The sequence below is a fragment of the Anas acuta genome, chromosome 18 (genome assembly GCF_963932015.1).
Source record: "Anas acuta chromosome 18, bAnaAcu1.1, whole genome shotgun sequence".
NCBI lineage: Eukaryota > Metazoa > Chordata > Aves > Anseriformes > Anatidae > Anas > Anas acuta.
Window position 1 is genome coordinate 3125449 of NC_088996.1, and position 22884 is coordinate 3148332.

The 22884-nt window shown below is 50.5% G+C and overlaps 1 protein-coding gene across 7 annotated transcripts in view; it reads left to right on the forward strand.

Annotated features, from left to right (window-relative positions):
• Positions 1 to 18385, forward strand: part of TEKT3 (tektin 3) — a 70387-nt gene extending 52002 nt beyond the window's left edge. For 6 of the 7 annotated variants that reach the window (XM_068654773.1, XM_068654775.1, XM_068654771.1 and 3 more), the window contains exons 2-8: positions 11718 to 12325; positions 12844 to 12927; positions 14300 to 14370; positions 14585 to 14728; positions 15984 to 16206; positions 16372 to 16526; positions 18037 to 18385. In XM_068654773.1, coding sequence (XP_068510874.1) covers positions 11747 to 12325; positions 12844 to 12927; positions 14300 to 14370; positions 14585 to 14728; positions 15984 to 16206; positions 16372 to 16526; positions 18037 to 18253 — 1473 coding nt within the window. In that variant the 5' untranslated portion in view covers positions 11718 to 11746 and the 3' untranslated portion in view covers positions 18254 to 18385. Of the gene's footprint in view, positions 1 to 2053; positions 2846 to 11717; positions 12326 to 12843; positions 12928 to 14299; positions 14371 to 14584; positions 14729 to 15983; positions 16207 to 16371; positions 16527 to 18036 lie in introns of those variants that run through there. The other variant, XM_068654772.1, reaches the window with a different exon arrangement.
• The last annotated feature ends 4499 nt before the right edge of the window (positions 18386 to 22884 follow it).

Consider the following 22884-nt stretch of genomic DNA (forward strand, 5'->3'; position numbering starts at 1 on the left):
GAAAAATGTGAGCTCCACCAGGCTGCAAACCCAAAAACCTTCAGAGCTTGTTTGGGAAAAATCAAGCCAGGGAACCGAGCTTGTGCCAAAATTTCAGCTCTGGGAAGGGTTGGTCCAACCCAAGCTGCCTGCACCTCTCGAGAGGAGTGACCTCTGCGTGGGGACAAGGGAGCAAAGAGCTTTTTTCAGTGGCACAAGTGGCCCTTTTGGGCTTATCTGCTCAGGGTGGTGAGGGTGGTGCTAGTAGGAATTTGCTGTGCCAAAGGACTAAATGCTTCTCCTGAGGCAGCTGAAAGGTTCTGGTCCGTGCGATGCTCCTGTGCTCATCATCCACCTGCAAGGCATTTTTGGGAGGAGAAGGAGGTGGAAGTGCTTACACAAGGCAGAGCTGTAGCAGAGCAGTTGATAAATTCCTCATTCCCACTGGTATCTGTGCCTCTCTCCCTCGTATTTGGTCCCCAAAACATGCACACAGGGTTTATCCACAGCAGTGAATACACTTTTTCGCCCTCACCTGGCAGTCTCTTTGCTAAGGAGTCTGCCCATAGCTCGGCGCTGTCTCAGCCCCAGCAGATATTGCAGTTGAGGAAGTCCCACGGGTCTCTCTGTGAGAGATGAGCAGTGGCCTTACTGGAAGCCCCGGGTTTTGTTACTGGTCTCTGGAGTGTTGTTACTGGTCTCTGTGGGCGCTCCAGCTCCTGGTAGCTGTTAGTAGCTGCAGACAGTCCAGGCAAGCACGGCGTGAAATCGCTTCTCAGCGAAGGGTGGGAAAATGTAACTTTCCTGGCATACTTCTTTGGCTTTCATGATTTATCACAGGTTTTTCCTGGTTATTATTTGCTTCGGTGTCCTTATCTGGTTTTATCTATTTTTGTTTAGTGGTGGAATCAGAGTGTTTATTTTGCTGTGTGGGGCTGGCAGGCGAAGCTCCATCGTGCTGTGGCTCGGGCTCAGCCATGGCAGGGTTCTCCCTGCTGCCCTCAGCTTCATTCGTGTGCTGAATTTCTGAGTGCAGGACTTCTCTGCCAGCCTCTCTCCTTCCAAGGACAGTTGGTGGCACTGGAGAAGCCCAGCCTGGCTCTCAGGTCGCAGGAGAAGCTGCTGTTAGGAAGCAGCAGCTCCTCTGGCTGGTCCCATACAGGTGCAGAAGAGCAAGAGGTAGCGGGATGCTCTCATTAAAATCAATTAGTGGTGTCCAGGTGCTTGGAGATGCATGCACTTCTGATAGCACTGCGTGTGAGCAGGCAGAAAGCATTTGTGTGCACTATGCTAGCAAAGGTAGGGGAAAAAATAGAGTTCCTGTGCAAGAGGAGCAGCGCTGGGGATCCAGCACCAGCATTGCCCCGCACCAGAAACTTTTCATGCTCCCTCGAGGTTCAGGAAAAAGCACTGGGATTTAGAGCGACAGTGAGAGGTTGGCACATCACTTGTGGAGATGCAGGTGGAAATCTCAGCTACTGACAGAAGCTTCAAACTGCAAGGTGCTTTTTAGAGCAAACCTGCTTGGTGGTTTGGGGTGCGGAGCCAGAGGACTTTGCTCTGCCAGGCTGCGCCTAGCACGCCTCAGCTGTGTGCTCCAGACTATCCACAGTGACTTTCATCCTCTTGCCAATTAGTCTGAGGAGCAACACTCATCTCCCCAGAAATGCCAAAATTAACTTTTTTTTTTTTTTTTTTTTTTTTCCCGAAGGCTGCTCAGGATGCACTCAGAAAGCACCTTTTGCTTAAACTGCTTGAAAATACACGCCACTTGCAGGGGAGGAAGCCCATCGATTCAGCCCTGCTTGCTGTTTTCTGTAGCAGGCACCGCACACTCCATCTGGCTAAGTGGACCACGATGTTCCAAGGATAAAAATTGCATGTAACATGAGATAAAGCTTCGGGCAAAATATTTACGTAATCGAATCTTAATGATAGCGCTAAAGGTCTGCGGCGGGGCGCAGCGGCAAGGAAACGCTCCTCTCGCTGGTGCATTGGGAGCAGATAGATAATGGGAGACACTCACCAATGATAGAAGAAAAGTGGTTTTTTATTAGGAAATATGATCTAGAAAAACAAAACAAAACAATAAAAAAAAAAACCCTACCAAATGAAATAAGTAATTTACGGAATCTAGTGTGATTACAGCACTCTTAATTATTTTTTAGCTGTGCATGGAAAGAGTTTCGAGGAGTAAATGTCCCCTGTAATCCTCAAGCCCCCGCGGCTGCTGATGTACAGACAGCAGTGTGGTGCTGACCTGACTGCTGGTGTGTGCCTGGGCTGTGGCTGGGAATGGACCCAAAATCATCCTGGGAATGTTGCAGGATCCATCTCTGGCATCCTGGCTGGGGCTGTGACAGCTCCCAGGGCCAGCTGCGAATGTGGCGAGAAAGCCAAATTTTCTGAAAGGACCAGGCAGTGCAGATCCAGGCTCCACGTCCAGCACAATGCTTGGCCAAGCAGGTAGGCTGTTTTGGTGTCCTTATGCAGCAACTAAATCATATCTTGATTTCGTATCACATTTCGAAATGGCTCTTAACTACGCATGCTTTATGCTCATCAGAGCTTTCAGTGGCCAAATCTGATAAAAGGAAATTTCCTCTGGAGATAAAAGTCCCTTGAGCTAACGAGTGATACTCAATAATAGCAACCACATGGAATTATTGCTTCATTTGCAGTAGAAGTAACTCTGCAGGTGAACACTCAGCTGAAGTGTTTAAATCAGCTCTGCTCAGAGCCAAGCACAGACTGGGTGGTGTTTTTAAATAACTGCACTCATAAGCACTGTGAATGCTTGGTGTGTGTGTCCAGAACAGAGCAGCACTGGAACCATCCAGCCGACGACTCCTGTATTTTGGAAAATGTGAGTAACAGCAGCTCATATCTACTTTGTCGAGTTTTGGCTGCAGCTTCAGGAGGTCCCAGGGTTGGTGTGTGGGGATGGAGTCCAATCTCCTGTGCATTTTCTCACCTCTGCACCCAAGTGTGAGCACCCAATTGTACCCTAAGCCCAGTGAGGCAGAGGGCACAGAAAAAGGATGGGATGAGGCTGTTTTTGCCCTGGGCTGGCTGAATTCCTCCCTAATGGCTGTAGCACATCCAGCACATCACCCACTCAGTATTGCTGCTGTAGAAACCAAGCAGATGTGCGAAGGGAGCTTAAACACAGCATCGCATGGCTCCTGATGCTGTGTCCAGCAGGTTTGCTGCAGCAGTTCAGGCAAGGGACTTTTACTGTGTTTGCTGAGGACATACTGAAATAGCTGTGCAACAGGAGCTGATTTTCTTTGCCCTGAACTGGGAGAGTGCATTAGGGGTGGGGAAGAGAACCGCAGAGCTCCCAGTACCTCACTGGCACTGTGCTGATGGCAGCGCTACCAGGACCTCCATCTTCTGGACCTTCTGTGCCTGCTGGGGGTTAATTCCCTGGGGACAGGAGCCCTGCAGCATGGGCAAGTGAGGGGCTGTGTAATAAGGTGCTGCAGAGGGGCAAAGCTTCTTCACCAGAGTGCAGTGCCACAGGGAAAGGTATTTATATGGCTGCGGAAAGAGCATCCTGGCCATGCCACAAGGGGACTTGAAAAGTGAGGAGAGAGATTTTTTTATATTTTCCTCTTTTTAAAAGCAGTTTCCATGAGGCTGTTCTTTTTTCCAGATGACCTTTCTGGGCACTTCCATAGCAGGACTGCCTTCAGCCCTTGCTATTTCCTGAGGAGGCAGAAGCTGAGGTCGCTCCTATTGGCACCAGAGACTTTGTGATCCTTTTGCTGTCTGTTAAAGAGTAGCCAGAATAAGATGACAGAGAAAAAAAAATACAAAAGCTCCCCCCTCCTCTTTCCAACCCAAAGCCTTGCCAAAGCAATAAAAAACTTCAAACAATAGCCAGTCATGACATAAACCAGTCCTTGAACAGCCTGCCAAAGTTCACCTCAAGAAAGTAGGTCCAAAAATAAACACCAACCTATAAAAAGCCCCACAGACTTAAAGATAGTCTTCCCATTGTGCTAATTGCTTTCACATCTGGCTCAGAAATGGGGAATGTATATGAGCATGGAGAGGCCACCAATAACTCACTGCAGCTAAGCACAAAAGCATGTGCCTAGCATTAATCACACGAACCATCCATTTCTACTCAGCAGATCTCAGATGCTTAGGCTTAATTTTAGGTTTGTGTTTAAATTGCACTGAAATACTGGGGCTGGTGGGGATGTTAATAAACAGCACATGGTTAAATGCTTTCACGGGTGGGATGTTTCAAAGCGAGTGTAGAGAAACTGATTTCATCTCCCTTCCTCACGCTCCATCGGTTATGGGACCACAGTGACATTGGCTCCGAGTGGTTTCTGCCTGGCCTTCTTCTAAAAATCCAGCCCCTGGGGTGCTGGAAAGTTGCACCTGATAAATCCAGGGCTGCACATCGAGATGGGATTCACAAAGGAAAACTAGTTGGGGACGGGGATAAGTCATTTTCTGTGTGCCAGAGGTGGTCAAGGAGGTAACCCTGAAGTGTGACCCTGTGCAGAAGCAGGGTCTTTCTGCAGGGATAGGCACATGCTTAGCCTGTAACAAACTGTACAGAGCAGCATCCAAGCTCACTGAAGTGATTCCAGTTATTACAAAATGGAAGAACAAAACCCCGTCAGGCCCCTGGCAGGTCCCATGAGGAGCCAGACGTGGTGTTACGCTCTGCATCGTCTGCTCTGTGCATATTTTTGTCTTTTTTCATGCCAATGTCTAGACCTTTTATATGACTGCGAACCAGCGGGTATGCGCAGGACTGTCTCGTTCTTGCTTGCGTGCATATTATTTGTTTGTGTAGCTGATTGAATTTTATAACAGTTTCACACTGGTGCGAACAAGCCCTTTGCTTGCTGGATGCAATTTAAGGCACATCTTTCCCACAGCTTTGGACTTTGCAACAAAGCCAACGCAGAAAGCAAGACCTGGCCCTGCCACAGGCAGCTACAGGGAGACCCTCCCCCAGATAAGTCACTTTTATTTCCTGCAGTTACTTGGGCACTGCTGAGAAATTTGCCAATAAACTAAACCGTTGTGTTTCCTGAGTTCACACGGCTAGGATTACGTGGGTTATCTGCATCCAACCCTTGTGGACACGCGGCGTAGCCTGCCCTGAGCGGGCAGAGCAAGGAGCTGCGGTTTGGTGGTTGTGACTCATCGCGAGAGCTCAAGGAGGGATTTGTGATGATTTATTCATGCCACATTTATTGTTTGGAAAGCTCACTCATGTGCTACTATGGTTAGACTAAATAATTCATCTACCAGTCTGCTTTCTCATCTTGATCTGTTTCTTCTTCGTGAAGAGCCTCAAGTGATGATCACCTAAGAAGCAATTTTCCATGCTTGGTATCTTTGGAATCCCAGACTTTGAGGTCAGCTTTTTGGCAGGTCTGACCTTGCTGAAGGTCTAAGGATGGTTCATCTGAGAGAGTCGGGCTCGTCTGCCCTGGCTCAGTTAGGCATAAGGCTCTGGGTATCGCTCGGTGCATCTCGGACAGGACTTGGGAGAAATGCACCTCCCCATGCACTGCTTCTCTAATCCTAAAAAAGCACCTAGGGCAGTTCAGATAAAGGCCTCTGCAGAGGCCTATCTCTTCCCACTGAGTATAAAGGGAAATGCTTTAGGCTGCAATGCCTAACCCTAGGGGAGGGGGCTCCATTCAGCTGTCCCCGTGGGTCAAGCTGGGAGCAGAGGGCTCCTGTTGGCACACCACGCGCAGCTCCTGAGCATCTTTGCTCTGGGGCAGTTTTGTGTGGGGACAGAGGTAAGTCAGCATCGATGTCATGTGCTTCTCCACACAACAGGTCCTGCTGGTTTAACTCAATTGTTTCTTTGGGGCCTTTGCCAATTTGGTGACTTGTCTTCCAGTAGAGGAGGCTGAACCTTCTGCTTTGGGGCAGGGCTGAAGTGGGACCTGCTCACCCCATCAGGACGAGGGTGGGAGGAGGTGGAAACGGGCGCTCTAGCTCCAGGATGACCAGAGGGCAATTGGTAGGACAGGGCAGAGGTCTGAGGTTTTGTTTTGCCCCCTCTCTGCAGCCTGCCCTTGCTCACTAGCACTTGGCACGAATGTATCCCTTGGGTTTATTGGTAGGAAAATCAGGGTTTTGCTAAGCTGAAAGTCAGGGTGGAAAAGGAGAGGGGAACTTTGGCAGAAAAGGCAGGTTCTGGGAAAGCAATCACTAACAACCTCTTATGTGAAAAAATTCCCATGAAGCCCATAGATAAAAATGATTCTCTCAGATAATTGCCATTGATTTCTGCAAAATATTTGGTGTATTGCTCACGTCTCTTTCAAAGCATCAAGGTATCTACAGCACGCTTCCACCTCAGAGAAAGGAAAAGTCTCACAACGCATGTTTTCATCAGTTTTTCTATGAACAGCTCCTGTGTTGGAACTGGGTGCAGGATGGGGCTGCAATACACACAAGATATTTTCTCAAGCCTTTGTCAAGATGGTAGCATGCAGATGGGCCCACCTGCATTGCAGCATTAACAGGCTCGCTGACGATGTAGAGTTCATCCCATGTTAAACCAGAGCAAAGGGAGGGGAGTCTGGTCCTGTTGGGGATGCATTTTTGTAGCTCTTTAAGGAAACCAAAGAAGTGACTCAAAGGAGCTGGGATTAACCACGGATCTGAATTTGGCATTACCTGTCCACCTGCAGAGCGCAGAGAGGTACTGCCAGCAGGTCCAGGAGCTGGGGTTTCTGACAGGTCCCACCAGCAGAATGGTGGTACTTGAGGTGCTGCATGGGGCTTTGGAGGGGCCAGCAGAGGTGCTTGGGCTTCTCCAGCCATGGGGGAAGGTCCTGAGCTCTTCACAGGGCTGTTGGCAGAGGAAAGGGGTTGAGCCCTACATAATCTCCAGTGGCTTCACGTGCCCAAAGCCACCTTTCTCCTTGCCAAGCTGCTCATCCTTCCCTTCATCTCCTCCAGATTTGGTGTCCAAATACAAATATGGCCACAGGCTTGGCAGCGGCCATAAACATATTTTTTCACTGGCCATGTGTACAGACCAAGGCATCTCAGGACTTGCCTGGAGAGTCCTTGGCCCTCCATCTTTTATGTTCAATCACAGTTTTCACTGGAACAGGTTCCAGCAAAACCCTGGAAAGTCTCATGCATTTCCCAGCCAGACGGAGCCAAGAGCAGGACCCATGGGTGCAGCTCGTCCCTAGAAGCCAGCCTTGCTTTCACAAATAGATAAAATCTTGAAAGCTGTTGGAATCCTAAAGTAGCCCTGGGCCAGGGTGAGCATGTGCTGCCTGTGAACATCCCTGCCCTGCGGTATGACAGCACAGGACACACCACACGTGGTTTAATTTTTTTTCAGTTCTTCATGAATTGATGTGTCTTTTGAAAAGTGTTCTGCTATTGCACAGACAATAGATCCCTTTCAGGCAGATACGGTGTTTGAAGGAGAGAGAGGAACACTCAAAAGCAGAATAAAGCTCTGTGATGGGGCAATGTTCTGTGGGCTCTTTGACAGATGCTGTAAAGAATCCGGATCTGGGTATTTTCAGAAAGGCAGCTTACGATCCCAGATGTATTAATAGGCAGTGAGAACGCAGAGCTGTGACAGGAAGATTGACAGCTTTTGGCAGTAGATTTTGTACTTAGGTATCTAAATGTATCCCTTGTAATTCCAGTTTAGCCAAGCAGGCGAACCTGGGCTGGCACCAGTGCGTCACATCAGCCTCACGCTTCCACGCTTGTTTCTTTTTTGGCTCTGGGCTAAAATGGTCAAGGCTTTGGGACGAGTGGTGTTCTCACACGTCCAGCAAGTCTGGGGATGTCCCACTGGAACTGGGAGTGGGAGGTCTGTGATTTTAGAGAATTTGATGTTGTCAAAGTCGTAGTTGTAATTAAGAGACTGGGTTTAATTACTGGGATGAGTGGAGGTGATGTGAACTGTCCACTTAAATCAGTGTGGTTACTGGAGCATGAGGGGTATCGGGTTCACGTACTGGGTACAGTTGGTAACTTCTTGCTTTGGAGTCAATCAGCTTGTGAATTTGGCAGTTTCACTGAAGCCTCACCTTTGTAGCTTTAAGGCACATCATAAGCACTTGAAAATCCACTGCAGAAGCTGTGATGGGACCAAAGCTTCACCCACTCTGCTGTCCCCTCTGTCCCCCTGCAGCACAGTGCTCATGTCCCTGTCTGCTGCCACCGATGCATCCCTAGAAAGTCCCTTCCCTACAATGCCATCTAAATATTACTGCTTAATTCCAGCAAATGCCACTGAGGCAGTGTGGTGACCTACAACCACTAGTGGCATCCCTCATCATGCAATGATTCACCTGAACCAGATCAGCTGGAGCAGGGCGTGCAGGTGGGGATGGATGCGGGGGACACGGAGATGGGCTGGGTCCTGCCGAGGGGCAGAGGCTGCCCATCGTCTGCTGGAAAGATCTGGCTGAGCTGCAGAAAAGCAGCTTGTGTGCTGAGCCTTTTATTTCAGTTTGATTAAGTTGATTCTTCACCCGGCTAAAACAAGATGAGTGTTTAAAGTGAAATCAAAGCATGCTGAGCTTTGTATATGCGAAGCAGTTGGACTGAATTATTTTTTCTGTCGGATCTTTGGCAAAGAGGCAAGGATTTCTGGATTTCTGCTCACGAGAGGCTGTAAAGCATTTTGGTACCATCTCAGTCAGCAACTACAATAGGTGGGAAAACGAGAAGAAACTGACAATGGAATACGAAAGGACAAACATCAGCCTGAATATTTGATTTACCATCCGCGTTGCTGACAGTTAGTCTAAAGGGATAAAATGAAGCCAAAGGAAATGTTTCCCCTGGGTGAAGTGTGATGTGGGGCTGGCCCAGGAGCACCAGCACTAACACTAGCATGTCCGAGGCCAGCACAGGGTTGCCCAGGGGTGGGATCAAGTTGCCCAGCACAGTCACTACATAGCCCAGAGGCTGCACTGGGTGGTGCCATTTAGGGCACTGGGTTGCCCAACAGCTGCACTGGATTGCTCAGGGCCAGTACTAAGTTGCCCAAGGCCAGTATTAAGTTGCCCAGAGCCATCACTGAGTTGCCCAGGTGCTGCACTGAGTTGCCCAGCGGGGGTAGTAGGTTGCCCAGGGCAGGCACTAGGATGCCCGCTGAGAACGCTGCATTGCCCAGCAGCATCCCCAGGTTGCCATAGCAGCTGCAGGAGGTTGCCCAGGCAGAATCCGGTCACTGAGCACCCAGCGCCTGTAGCAACGTCCCCCCAGGTCCTGTGTCCCTGGCAGCCGGGTGCTGGGGATGCTGCAGCACCCAGCGCTGCTGCCACCCAGCCCGACAGCACGGTGGTGAGGGGCAGCCCCCAGGCACCCCCTGAGCACCCACCCAGGCAGCAGAGGTAAGCGTATGCTTTAACTGGGAGTAATGGGGGTGTTAGAAGTAGATATTTTTCCTAATCCCCTCCAGGTATCATTGGGGTGGTACCTCTTATACCCCTGTGCTCAGGTGGTCGGGGGCTCCAGAGCATTTGTGTTCAGGGGGGCAGAAAGTGTCACCTGAGGGCGGTTTATCCCTAGGGGGAGGGAGGAACATTTATTTCAGCTGGAAATGCAGGGAAATACAACCCCAATCCATTCCCAAGGGCTTTTTTCTCCTTTTCTAAAGATACATATATCAGGATCTGAAAGGGAATAATTTACGTGCGGGGTGGGAGCCAGGGAAGTTGTCTCCTCTCTGAAGGCTGTTTCTCAGGTACAAAAAGTAGCACTGAGCTGGGTGAAGCCCAGCAGGGACAAAAGGGCTGAAGGGACGGCTTTGTGGGAACCGGCACGCACAGAGGTTTTTGTTGGACCCGAGCACAGACATTTCGTCCTCGGCTCTGCCAGACTGGCTTCGTGTTTGCAAATATATTTTTGTTAAACCCGAGGGTGTGAGTTTCCCGCTGCCTGTCCCAGCGCTGCTTGGGCCAGGTCAGACCCCGGGGCCGAGGCTCGGTGCCCACAGCTCTGCTGCCCTGGACTCAGGTACTGGGGCAGCCAGGCGAGAGAGGCCAAAATCGGGCACGGCTTGAAAATACCATCCGCAAAGTTCAATGATTTCCCAGCTGCAGGCTGGGCACGTTTCCCCTCTGACTCATCCCTATTTTCCTCTGACTTACCCTAGCTGCAGGACCTGTTATTCTCCTGTATGTGCCATGCATTTATTTAATAGCTGCATTTTGATCAGCGCTCACATGGATGTATCAAACCATTGCGGGTACCGGAGACCCAGCGAGTGTCACCCGCTGCCAGCAGCCTGGCGGTGCCACCAGGGCACAGGACCTGCTCATCTCTCCCTCGCCCATCCATCCTGTTTTAAGCATTTTGGTAGGAAGCTGTGAGCGGTTGTTGGTCCTGCCTTTTGTAGAGGTGCTCTTTGTTGCAGAGCTGGCTAGAAGCAAAAACCCCTCTTTTCCCCAAGGGTTTTGTAATTTCGAAAACAGGCCGGCCTCTCTCAGCTTGCCTACTCATGCAAATTGATCAGGGTAGCCCAAGAGGAGCAATTAAAGCTCATCATGTGATTGCTTGTGTGGACACTTTGTTCGAGAATAACAGCCAGTTCACTGCATGCAAATGGCCTATTTTTAAAGGGATAATGTTGACTGCATGCAGTAGCAAACGGGATTTAGCAATGCCTCGTGTCAAAACCCCTGCCATCCATGGGCCTTGTGGCACGCTGGTGTCCCAGCCTTTCAGCAGGGCTCTGGCCAGGCTGGGTGGGATGTGGATGGGATGTGTTTGGGGCAGGACATGTCCATGTACCACAGCAGCAGGCTATGATGGTCTGTGGTGACTTACTCTGCCTGTGGGTGACACTTGCAACCATACAAGAGCTCTGCATCAAGCACAAGAAACCCTCCTGAGCACGTGTCCTTGGGTTAGGTGCTCTGGGTACTTTACCTGGCCCTCTGACTTGTATTTCTGATCTCACTTGGCTGAGGAGCTCCCCCCACCTGTGAGGGCATCCAGTGGTGCCAGTCTCCCTGGGATGCTTTGCTCTGGGTTACTGCCTTGGGTTGCTGGCGTTTACGAGGTGACCCCGAAAGACTGTGGGATGATTTCTCCTTTCCAAGTGCATTTATGTGACATTGGCTGCAACACAGACATTTTTCTTCCTTTGCAAGTCAAGAGAGATGCCTTTTTTTTTAAGTAAAATTGGTGGGAGTTTTTTTGAATTTGAGTGTAGTTCTGCACAGCTCAGCTTGCCTGCAGGCTCCTCGTTTGAGCTTTTAGTGCAAGTGAGGGTGCAGTGAGGACAGAGCCCCTCACCCACAAATCACGCTGGGTTGGTAGCAGCCCCAAAGGGACACGGCTATCAGGGCCGGTAATGGAACTTTTAAAGGGAAAATCACATCTGGAGCACTGTAAGATCAGCAGATATGCCGGCCAAAAGAAACAAACGAACAGCAGAGAATCAGCAACTACACTTTCATTGGAATGACAGATTTAAGGAAAATGAAGGCATAATATCTGTCATTCTCCTCAGCAGCGATGATTTGTTTCTCTCTGCTTTTCAAGACCTGACACCAGATACTAACAACAAAGCCAAATCCTTGTATATACAAGTGCTCGGGATGCTGTCAGGAGGGATTTGCTTTCGAGGGCTCTAAGCCCGTTTGGGTGCTGTGTGGGTGCTGTGTGCTTGCTCTCGGTGTTGTACGTTGCTTGTGTTGCTACAAGAAATGCTTGCTGAGTGCGACTCCTGCCTCCTCCCCCTGCAGGACCCCTGCCCTAAGAGCAGCGACCAAGCATGGAGCTCGTCGGCTCGCCCTTGACGGCAACTCATGCCCACCCGAGGTCGACCCCCACCAACTTTCTGCCTGCCATCAGCACCATGGCTTCGAGCTACAAGAACCGTTTTCCTTACTACCCCTTGCCTCAGAGCTTCAGCCTTCCCTGGGCACCCAGCGCCTACTATAGGACGGCTGCCATCAATCCCACTTTGGCTCCCTTTTCTGGAAGCGCCCAGGGGCTCACCCCCAGCAAGACGCTGCCGTTCGTTTCCAACAGGACGTCCCTTTTCACCCGGTACTCCCCCGATGACTGGTACCGCTCCAACCTCACCAACTACAGGGAGTCGGAGACGTCCAGGCACAACTCGGAGAACCTCAGGGTCGACACCTCCCGCCTGATTCAGGACAAGTACCAGCAGACGAAGAAAACGCAGACGGAGAGCACCAAAAACCTGGGAGAGCGTGTCAATGACATCGACTTTTGGAAGTCGGAGCTCTGCCATGAGCTGGATGAGATGATCGGGGAGACCAACGCACTCTCAGACATGAAGAGGCGGCTGGAAAGAGCCCTGGCAGAGACCGAGGCCCCGCTCCAGGTGAGCGCTGTGCCCAGCAGGCTGCACACTGCAGACTGCTGCTGAGACATCTGCAGCCATTCAAACGTCTAATTAAGTTTCATTGGAGCCCCGTAATGTCTAGAAAGTTTTTATTAAGGGACCGTTAGTTAAGTCAGCAGTAAACAAGCCCCTCGCCATCTGCTGCATCCCCGATCAGTGCATGCTGAGCACATCAGAACACTATTTGCTTAACCAAATATTTTTATTAGCAGTATATCCAACATCTTGGGTTGGGATAGGAAAGCCCATGTTGTGCTACGTGGCTCGGGTGAGGTCAGCTTCCAGCCAGACCCGGGTCCCCGTGCACAGCTGCGGGTGCACCAGGGCCACGTGCACTCCTCGTACAATGTAATGCTGATGTTGCAGCTCAGCTGCTCATTGCCAGCTAAACCCTGCCCTGGACATGTTTTTCCTCTCTGTGCCCACCTCCAATTTCTTTTCTCTTACATTGCTGGAGGACAGGACCCTGTCCCTGCAGCTTGGCATGTCCCCAACAGGTCGCTCAGGAGTGCTTGCTCCACCGGGAGAAGAGGATGGGCATCGACCTGGTGCACGACAACGTGGAGAAAGAGCTCTTCACAGTGAGTCTGGCAGCACAGAGCGTGTGCTAGAGCTCCTTCTGCCCAAACTGCCCTACCTGTCCCATAGCTGGCTCTTGGGCACTAATCCCCTCAGTCCCTGGGCCAAGGGATGGTGTGTCCATCAACAGCACGCCCACATTTTGGGGTAAGACTTTCCCTAACTTACTGGAAAGCAGCTGTGTCTTTGTGCAGCATGCAGAGGTCCTGGTCCCCCTTCAAGCAGTTTCTGTCCCCGTCTTCTTGCCCCGTGTCCTGCACCCCAGAGCCCTGCCCGCACAGCACCTACATGCATCTCAGCACACACAGATATGCACGTACAGATAGAGGGAGGCAGTGTGTGGCCAATGGCTTCTCTGCTTTTCCCAGCTGTACTCGCCAGTCTAATAAAAATATTACATCTACCCCCAGCTTTGCTTTGCTCAGAGCAGCGCGGCTGCAGCAGGACTGCCGCTCTGTGTACTTAAGCAGTACATTTTATAGAAACCATAAAAACGTGCACTCCTGCCTGCCTTTATATAGTCTGCTTTAAATTATGAATAAAAGCAAACAAGATGAGAGTTGGCACAGAAGATGGGATCCTAACCCAGGGCACAGCAAAGCACAATCACTGCGAGGGCCTCGTGAAGCTGGGAAGGAAACGGCAGCCCCTGGGACTGTGAAGCCACTGCTCTGTTAGAAGATTTTTTCTTATGAGTCAGGCCCTAAAAATTAGCAAATTGGTTTAAAGGTCATGAGATTTTAGGAAAATAATCAGAGTTGGTATCTTTATAATGGCTGTTTGGATTTCAAGTGTTGAGGACACATTTAGGCCGTACTTTTCAGCTGGTTGTTACAAACCAGAGAGCTTAAAAATTACCTGTTTTGGAGCCTCCCTATCACTGCCTCCAGGATCCGGGGCTGCACAAACGTGACGGAGGTGTGCTGAAGTCAGGAGAGTGGTGAGCAGCACATGCCTTCCTCCAGCCTCATTCTTAGAAGTGGCTGGGAATTCGCACTGAAGGAAAATCCATCTCCTTGTCCCATTTGTGTGGGATCTCTCCTGGGGTAGAAAACATTCCGGGAGCAAAAAGGGCAGGTGCTGATTGGGGATGGTTGTGTAGCTCATCCAGGTAACTGCTATGAGCAGTCAGACCAGGTCAGGATCTGGCCCTGCTGCCACAGTGAGGCACTAAGCACTGCTTGGAGTGGAAACCAAGACAAGAAAATGCTTGGCCACCCCCCAAAAGTCAGGGCAAAGGCTGCGGCTGTGGCCATAGCACTGTCCTGTCCCCCTCCTGGTCACTACACCAGGGCTGGAGAGGCCCAAGGGGATGAGTGTGACCAGGACCAACGAGTGTGGACACTGACGTTGTTGTGCTTTGTCTCTGCCCAGGAGGTGGACGTCATCAGGTCGTGCCAGGAGAGGATGCAGCGCTTCCTGGACAGGGCGAAAGCCCAGCTCGCGTAAGGGGCAGCTCCCAGCTCGTGTGGCAGGGCTGAAGTGACTTTGCAGCTGTAACGTGAACCCCAGCAGACCCCCACCCTTACCCCATCCTGTAGATGTGACCCCCTCTGTCAGCCCCATACAAAAAAGTGGCGATGCTCGTGGGAGCCCGCAGTCCCGGGGGAAAGCCCTGAGCCACGCGGGACACTGACGGCTGCTCTTTCCTTGCCAAAGGTCCAACAGGGCGGCCCAGCACGAGGTGGAGAGGGATCTGGCCAACAAGCAGACAGCCTACCGCATCGACGACAAGTGCCACCACCTGAGGAACACCTCCGACGGCATCAGCTACCACCGCGGGGTGGAGCGGGTCGATGCCACGTGAGTGCACTCCAGCACCAGGCTGCGGGTCCCAGGGGTGTGGTGGCACTCCTGGGATGGTAGTGGCTGTCCTGGCATGGTGATGGCACTCCTGGCATGGTGGTGGCTGTCCTGGCACGGCACTGGCTGTTCTGGCACAGCACTGGCTGTCCCCATCCCCTGTGCCTTGGCGTGCCATATCCAGCCCAGCCCTCTGTACTGGGTGGCTCAAAGAACAAGGTTTAGAGAGAAAAAGCAGAATGAAGTGCGTCCCACCTAATTAAACATTAGATCAGGGTGCAGAGATCAGCCTGAAAACGAATTCAGCTCAGCACTGCGACGCACCTCGTTAGGTCCGTGCACATGTCCAAGGCTGTGTCGGTGCTTCCCAGGTGCTCTTCATTGACGGAAAGTCTGGGGGCTGCTGGCAGAGGGGCTGGCAGGGAGCCCAGGTGGCACAGAAGATAAAGGAGTAGAGAGCATGGTCCTGGGACAGAGTTCAGATGCTTTTGGGTGCCAGGAATTCAGCTTTGGCTCTGCAATAAATGAACGATGACCTAAAGCAGCACTCGCAGAGATATGCTGCGAGTGGCAAAGGGCTCGGGGGATAAATCTGCTGTGCACACAGACACATGCAGTTGTTGGGGGGGGACACACATGGATTGATTCGTTTTTTTCTGGTGCTTGAATAATTCTTCACAACAGAGCTCAGACATATTTAGACAGGCAAGTGAATTGCAAAGGATTGATGCTGAAATTCAGAGGGGGTAAAATGTGCAGAGGATCAGCATGTTTTAAATGGAGCTTATGTGGTATTTGAGGCTTTTGTTGACCTTGTTCTGGACTGCTGCACAGGCGTGAACTCCATCCCGAGTGCACAGACAGGGAATCGAGTATTATCTAATGCTCATTCAGTTTTGTATGAAATTGAGATAAGTTACGAGCAAAATGAGTCAGTGCAGTCTGTGTGTTGTCACAGAGCTGTGAATCACTTGGCACTTTAATGCCATTAACATGTAAATACGAGGGCTGATTAAAATCTCATTTTTTCTATGGGAATCTACTGTTTGTGTGAGCCTTCCTAATTATTGCAGAGTTGTCATGGACATGTCAGTATTTGATAACCTTTATGGGATGAATGGCGTCCAGATGTTTAACTTTCATGTGGCCAAAGAGCATGGATCCCTGGGAGGCTGTGTTTAACCCGACCTGGTGCCTGCCCATGGGCAGCTCCAGCAGCACGGGGCCACCGGGGGCCTCCCCTTTCCTCCCGCAGCATCTCAGTGCCAGATTCCTGGGCCAAGTTTACGGACGACAACATCCTGCGCTCCCAGAGCGAGCGGGCGGCCTCTGCCAAGCTGCGGGATGAGATCGAGAATTTGCTGGTGGTAACGGCCAACGAGATGTGGAATCAGTTCAACAGCGCGAACGTCGCCTTCACCAACCGCATCGCCGAGACAGCCGACGCCAAGAGCAAGATTCAGACCCACCTGGCCAAGGTGCCCTCAGCCCTTCCCTTCTGGTGTAAAATGATCTCTTCTCAGTGGTGTCTCCCAAGCAAAAACCTCCATGCAGACCTGGCCCAGGTCCAGGGCAATGGGAAACGATGCTGTTATTTGAGAATGCACTTTTGAATTTATGCACCTGTTTCTTTTTCATGCCAGACACTGCAGGAAATCTTCCAGATCGAGATGAGCATCGAAGCCATCCGAAAAGCCATTAGGGACAAAGTGCCTCCGCTAAAAGTCGCTCAGACCCGGCTGGACGAGCGCACGCGGAGGCCCCACGTGGAGCTGTGCCGGGACAGCGCCCAGCTGCGGTAAGGCCGGAGCGTGGGGCTGGCAGCACCCACGAGGAGTCACCAGTGGTAGCCCTCAGGAGCATCACTGGGTGACAAAACTGACCGGGGTCTATTTTTTTCTATATAGTCCTTGTTTAAATGCATATAGCAGAAAGCACTGAGCAAGCATCCCTGGTGCTGGGAGAGCTTTGCACCCATGGAGGAGGCTCTTGTGCCATGGCCACACCATGGCCAGGTACAGCCTGATGCTGCCCCATGAGGGGCTGAATTGATCTGAATTGATCCCACTTGGATCAATGTCCTCCTCCCCATGGTTGGATGTGCCCTGTTTGGAAGAATAAGCCTCTTGCTCCCCCATAGTATCACCCTGAGAGCACTCAGCTCCTTCCCCTGGGGTACCAGTAAGAAAGGTGCAACACAGGGAGAAGCAGGTAGCAGCAAGGACTGTCCTCACCTGCCCTGGGGACAGTGGAAAACAAAAACTCTCGAGTGCAGGATCGCGGGAGGCTCCTGGAAGACTGGGGCAGGCTGCGCAACTGCTTCTTGGCATTCCTTCAAGGTCTTATCTGCCCCGTCAGCAGGAGAGGCTTGGCCAGGGCTTCCTTCCGTGCCTCCTCCTCCTCCTTCTCCCTTCAGCCTTCCAAGGTTACCAAGCACTCTGAGAGGAAGGCAGGCCAAAACCAGCAGCTTCCCCAAGAGGCAGAAGCGAGGATGTTTCACAGATAAGGGATTTGTCTCCCTGGCCCCTGGCGGTGACCTTGCTGCTGCTGTAGGCACAGAAGGAAAAACAAACCTAAGCTGGCCAGTTTACTGGGCGGGAGCTGGTGGGTTTGTGAATCTGGAGGGGTCTTCCCCTTTCTCAGAGAAAGGAAGAAAACCTGGGGAGAGCTCAGCCACATCCTACTTTGTGTCTTACCCATCCTGATGCCACCTCTGCTCTCCTCTCATTAGCATCACCCCGATGCTGTCTCTGCCTGGAGGAGAAGCCGGGCACCCAAGGGTGTCCTGAGCAGCCACCCCCATGCAGCAAGGAGGGGGCTGAGCTCCCTGCCTGGGCCGCCCCTTGGCCTGATCCAAAGGGAAATCTTTGAAAAGCAATTTTAAGCTTTCTCAGAACACCCAGCTCTTGACCCTCTTTAACATCTCACTTGCTGTTATTTTTTTTCCTTTTTATTTATTTTTTTATTTTTTTTAATTTTTTTCTGTCTTCCACTAGTTTCACATTCACTTTTAGCCTCTCGCAACTCTCCTCTGCTGCTGGCTGTATGTCTTTGGGTGTGGGGAGGACCCTTGCCCAAGGAAATCCAGGAGGGTGAACAGACAAAGCCACAAACCCGAAGGGGAACAGGAAACCACTGGGGCTCCCTGCCCTGGTGCAGCCTCCTGCCCTCAGCTTTCACGCGGAGGAGCAGCCCAGCCCTCAGCTTTCATGCACGGCTGCCAGAAAATAGGGTCGAGTTAACCTGACCTCACCGAAGGGGGAAATCCTTCTGCCTCCATGCTCATGAGGTTTCTTGCTGTTCCCCAGCCTTGTCAATGAGGTCCGCGAACTCGATGAGACGATCCAGAGCCTGCAGCAGCGCCTGAGGGATGCCGAGGACACGCTGCAGACGTTGGTCCGGTCCAAGGCAGTCCTGGAGCACGACCTGGCTGTCAAAGCCAACTCTCTCTTCATTGACCAGGAGAAGTGCATGGGGATGCGCAAGAGCTTCCCCTGCACGGCGCGGCTGGTGGGGTACGTCTAGGCTGGGCTCAGCCCCGCTCCCCCTGCCTGTTGTGGGATGTCTTCTCAGTTCTGCTACGATACCTTGAATATCCACGGTCAGACTTCCCGATGGAAGCCCTGAGTAGGAATTAAATGCTCACTTTGTGTCTTACACCGTCTGCTGTTCTTTTTTCTCCTTCCACTGCTTATTCAGAGCATCGGTAGATGAAAATATCCCGTGTGCACCAAGAGCAACCTCCCCCCACCTTCCCCCCCAAGGGATTCACCCTTCCCTTTCAGTCAATGATTTTAGGAGAAAAAAAACCTGCCCGGTCTTCCTCCTTTTGAGTCTGTCTGTGGAAAAAGCACAAGGGGAAGTAACGGCAGTTGTCAGAGTAATTAGGTGTTGACATCCATAATGTATTTTTAACAGTGCGGCAGAAACACAAGCTATCCTGAGAAGCGCTGCAGTATCTTCCACTCATAAACAGGAAGACTTGCATTTTAAGCTGGTTTCTGACGATAATTCTCTTTCTTTTAAAAAATCTAAGTGTCTTCTAATATAACAGCATGGGGAAGGAAAAAAAGGAAAAAGTAAAACAAGGAAGTATCTTTGACCTGTTAATTGATGAAAATGCAGTGGTTTTAGTTTTGTTGTATGAATTGGTTCTTAATGTAAACTCTTGGGTTTGGTTTGTTGGTGGAGACACCAAAATCACAAGTTCTGCACCTTAGACCCCATAAAACCCAAAGGGGATCAGGAGGGAAGGCACAGCTGGGTGATGTTAATTGCATCCGTGCCTGATTTTTTTTTTTTATTATTTTCTTAAAGGAAAATTTTTGGAAGAGTTTGCTTATCATTCTATTTACTCCAGCTTTAGTGTCGTGTCTCATTTCAGTCTGTTCACCCTCCCAAATAATTGTCTGCAGGAGCGGGCCATGCCCGTGCACTGCCCTATTTAACTCTCACCATACCTGCTGGAGACGTGCAGGGGGCTTTGGATGGGAGAAGCTGAAATAAGGCATAACAGAGGCCATAAATGCTTCAAACTGCAGGAAACCATTCAACCTCTTCCCAACTCCTCATCCCCTTCTAAAAAAAACCAGCCCAATTTCTTCGGGCAGAAATGAAGGCTTCAGTTCCACCCTCAGCTTTGAGGCCGCCTGTGTCCCTAGGGACAGGCGTTGGGGCCGATGGGGAGCAAGGAGCCACGGGGCCCTTGTTGGCTCCATGTCAGCAGATGGGAAATTAATCATCTCTCCCAAGTGCTGACATGAAGCTGTCATGATCATTAAACACCATGAGCAGCAAGGTCGCCAGCCAAGAGTTTCTTCACTGGCACATTTGGCAGCGTGGACAGAGAAAAGGGTTTTTGTCCAGCCTTTTTGGAGCACCGAGGGAAGTCCCTTGGCACAGTGATCATGCAGGGATGTCCCTTTGGGGCTTTATTGTATGAAAAGGAAATCAAACAGAGGCCCCAAGAACGAGGACAGAGGCAGATGGTGGTGTTTGTGCTGGGGCTCCCTCATAGCCTTGGTCACGTCCCAGGAGCTTCAAAGCCCATCGCTGGGGTTCGTGGGTCCCTGCTGCGCCTGCACCCATTCAGCATCCATTATCTGTAGCCCTTCAGCAGATGAACCTTCTCAGTTCAGTCTCTGCAGGGTTATTTTGGGGGCTGCGACCCAGCAGCCTCTCTCTTTGATGTGCACCAGGTGCGTTAAATAACTGCCCTGCCTTCCTGCATCTGATGTGTGAGGTGCCTTTGCTGTCGTACCATTAAATGATTTGCTCTCATAATTCACTTTTAGATAGTACTATCCTTCCTGTCTGTCCCTGCTGCCTTTCAGCATTGATTTGATGTTTCCTTTCTTTAAATGCCTTCATTCTGAAGAGCAGCGCGCCTACTTTTATTGCTGTTTATTACCATTTTATTGCTTGCTTATCAGCCAAGTTGCTGAGGAAGATGATTTGCGTAAATTCCTTTGTATCCCACAGCCATATTCCCACCCTCCCTCCTGCATCATCCCAATAAACCCTGCAGAACTGGATTTGTAAACTGTTTGCTGTCTGGAGCACAGAAAATAAATGAATAAAACCATGACAACACTGCTTCATGCAAGCTAAGCATCATGCCCGCCCCAGACCCAGTGATGAGTCAAGGCCAGTCTATCAAAATGTTGTTCAAAGGGAGACCTGGGCAGTTTAGCTGCCTAAGAAAAGAAAAGGAAAATCAGTGAATGTCTGATATGAATTTGGGTGAAAGGAAAGTTTGCCAAAAAAGCATGCCAGCAGTATATTGCACAACTAGTGTAGATATGCTCTACACAACTCCCAAAACAGCATCAGCATTCCAAAAAACCCAACTCATCATTATCATGAAAAAAAAGAAGAAAAAAAAAAAGAGAGAGAGAAAACTTGAGCTAAACATTTAAAGAAACTTGGGCAATGTCGGAGCAAAGACATGGCTGTGCTGGTTCAGACCACCGTCCAACGAGTCCCAAATTCAATCTCTGACAGAGCCAAGGGGAGATGCTCAGATGAAAGGACCAGAAGAAGGCAAGCGCCTGTGAGACTTTCCCAGCCGACTTTCCCAGCTTCCAGCAATTAGTATTTGAAGGACTTCCTGAGCTGCCAGTGCTGTCCTTGAATTTAATAGCCCCCAACGGATTTGTTTCACATGATCTCGTTCCAGTTGTTCTTCGAGCCCCTGAAGACTTTCGGCATCTGCTGGGTCCCTCAGCAGGGAGCTGCAGGGCATGGAGCAGCCTGCTCAGAGCATCGGTGGCCAGTCCTATGGAAATCCCTGAAAAAGGGATCAAACCCAGAACTGCTGAAGCCAAGAGGACAAAACTCAATAACCTGGGCAAAAAGGTGGCTTGAAACTGCTTTAGATGTAGGTTCAATACAGGAGCTCGCAGCAGGTTAGCTCCTTTTACGTGCTGTCAGCATGCCAGGGAGCACAAATCACAGTTTCTCAAAGTGTCTGAGTATGTTCTGACACACAGGCATGTCCCAGCTGGGAAGCACAGTTGGTTTTTTGGCTTTTAGGAGCTAGTGGGTGTATTTTGGTTTCATTGAGGCCAATGGGGATTTTCTCCAGTGATTTCAGCCTGCCTCTATCAGTGATGACAACTGGCTTGGAGCTGAAAGAGAAAGTTGGATAAAATTTTTTCAGGGGCATGAATGTAGAGTTGACAGGACTGAAATATTTTACAAATTCTTCTTGGTTTGGTGGAAAACAAATGGCAGGAAGAGTAAGTAAATGTCTCCAAAATCTATTAGACCTCTTATTTTAGAAGCTTGCTACATTGAAATGCCTGTGTCTTCCCTTCCATTTCCTTCCTTTTTTTTTTTTTTTTTTTCTCCTTGAAATGGCATTTCAAATAGCTCTTCCATTATGTGATTGTCCATATTATGATGCATCTGTGCTTATTGCTCTCTTTATTGCCCCACTTGCACAGTTGTTTGAAAACAGGATTGTTTTCCTAATCCCAGCCCTGCATGAGTCCCAGGCTCAGTGACGGCAGTGCAGATTTCTGTCCCTTCACCTTTGCATTCAGAATCTTCCATTGTTCATGGTCTTCATCACAGGGCAGGGAACAGGAAGCCACTCCCTAAAATTGTGATGATGGAGCAAAGTCCTGGGGTTAAACGTGTTCACCCACAAGAGAGGAGATACAGAAAAAATCTAGTCTTTTGGTGTAGTTTGGAAAGGCTTGGTTTAGGAGCAGTTTAGTCCACCTGGCCTGGGGCCAAGAGCAGGAACGGGATGGTGTACGAGTACGCTGGACCGATGGTGGCAGAGCCTGTGATGTGCTGCTTCAGGTGATGCCACAAACACAGTTCAGTGAGGCTTAAACCCTGCCAAGCCTCAAAGCCCATTGCTGCCTTGCTAAAGTAGCATTTGAGCCTCTTAATGTTACAGGAAGCACAAGTGCTCTCCTAACTTCTCGTTGCTGTATTCTAGAAACTGAAGCTGAAGCATCGTAACGGTTTTAAATGATCCCATGGCAAAGGTTCAGATTTTTCACCCAGTGTTTACGCAATCCTTTAACCTTACATCTTTCCCAGCACTGCCTGTGGCAAGTCTTGCTTGTACACAAAACATTTCTGAAATTGATTCCAGCTCCTGCTTTCATTTAGGCAGCAGCCAGCACAAGCCACACTCGTACAGACGAGCAGGACAGGCCCCTTGGTGGGGAGCACGGTGCAACTCCCCATCCTGCACGGGGCTGGAAGGTGACGCCATCTCCAACAAAACCCCAAAGAGCTCCCTTGTGAATGTCATCCCTCCCACCCCTCCTGCCTGACAGCAGCCAGCTGGTGCCTCAGTTTGAGGAAGGAGCAGAGGAGCTTTGCCTCCAGTGTCCCACTGTGAGCTCTGCCTGGTCCTCAGCCTCCTGAGCTGCCGCGACAGCAAACTTTCAGGTGGTGTTTTTTGGAAGCCCTGCTCCGTTGGGATGATGCACCTTTCCAAGGTCTGAGGAGCACTGGGTCAATGTATTCTTCTCTCCGGGCTTCCTCCACAGATTCTAATCTGCAACTCACAGCCAAAATTGGCTTCGTTACCCTTAGGCTGCTCTTTTCCCTGACTCGAGTTTCAGCTGTTTGTCCTGTGCTTTTGGCACTGTTTTCAGAAGTGAGGCTGAGCTGCTCGTGCTCTACCACAC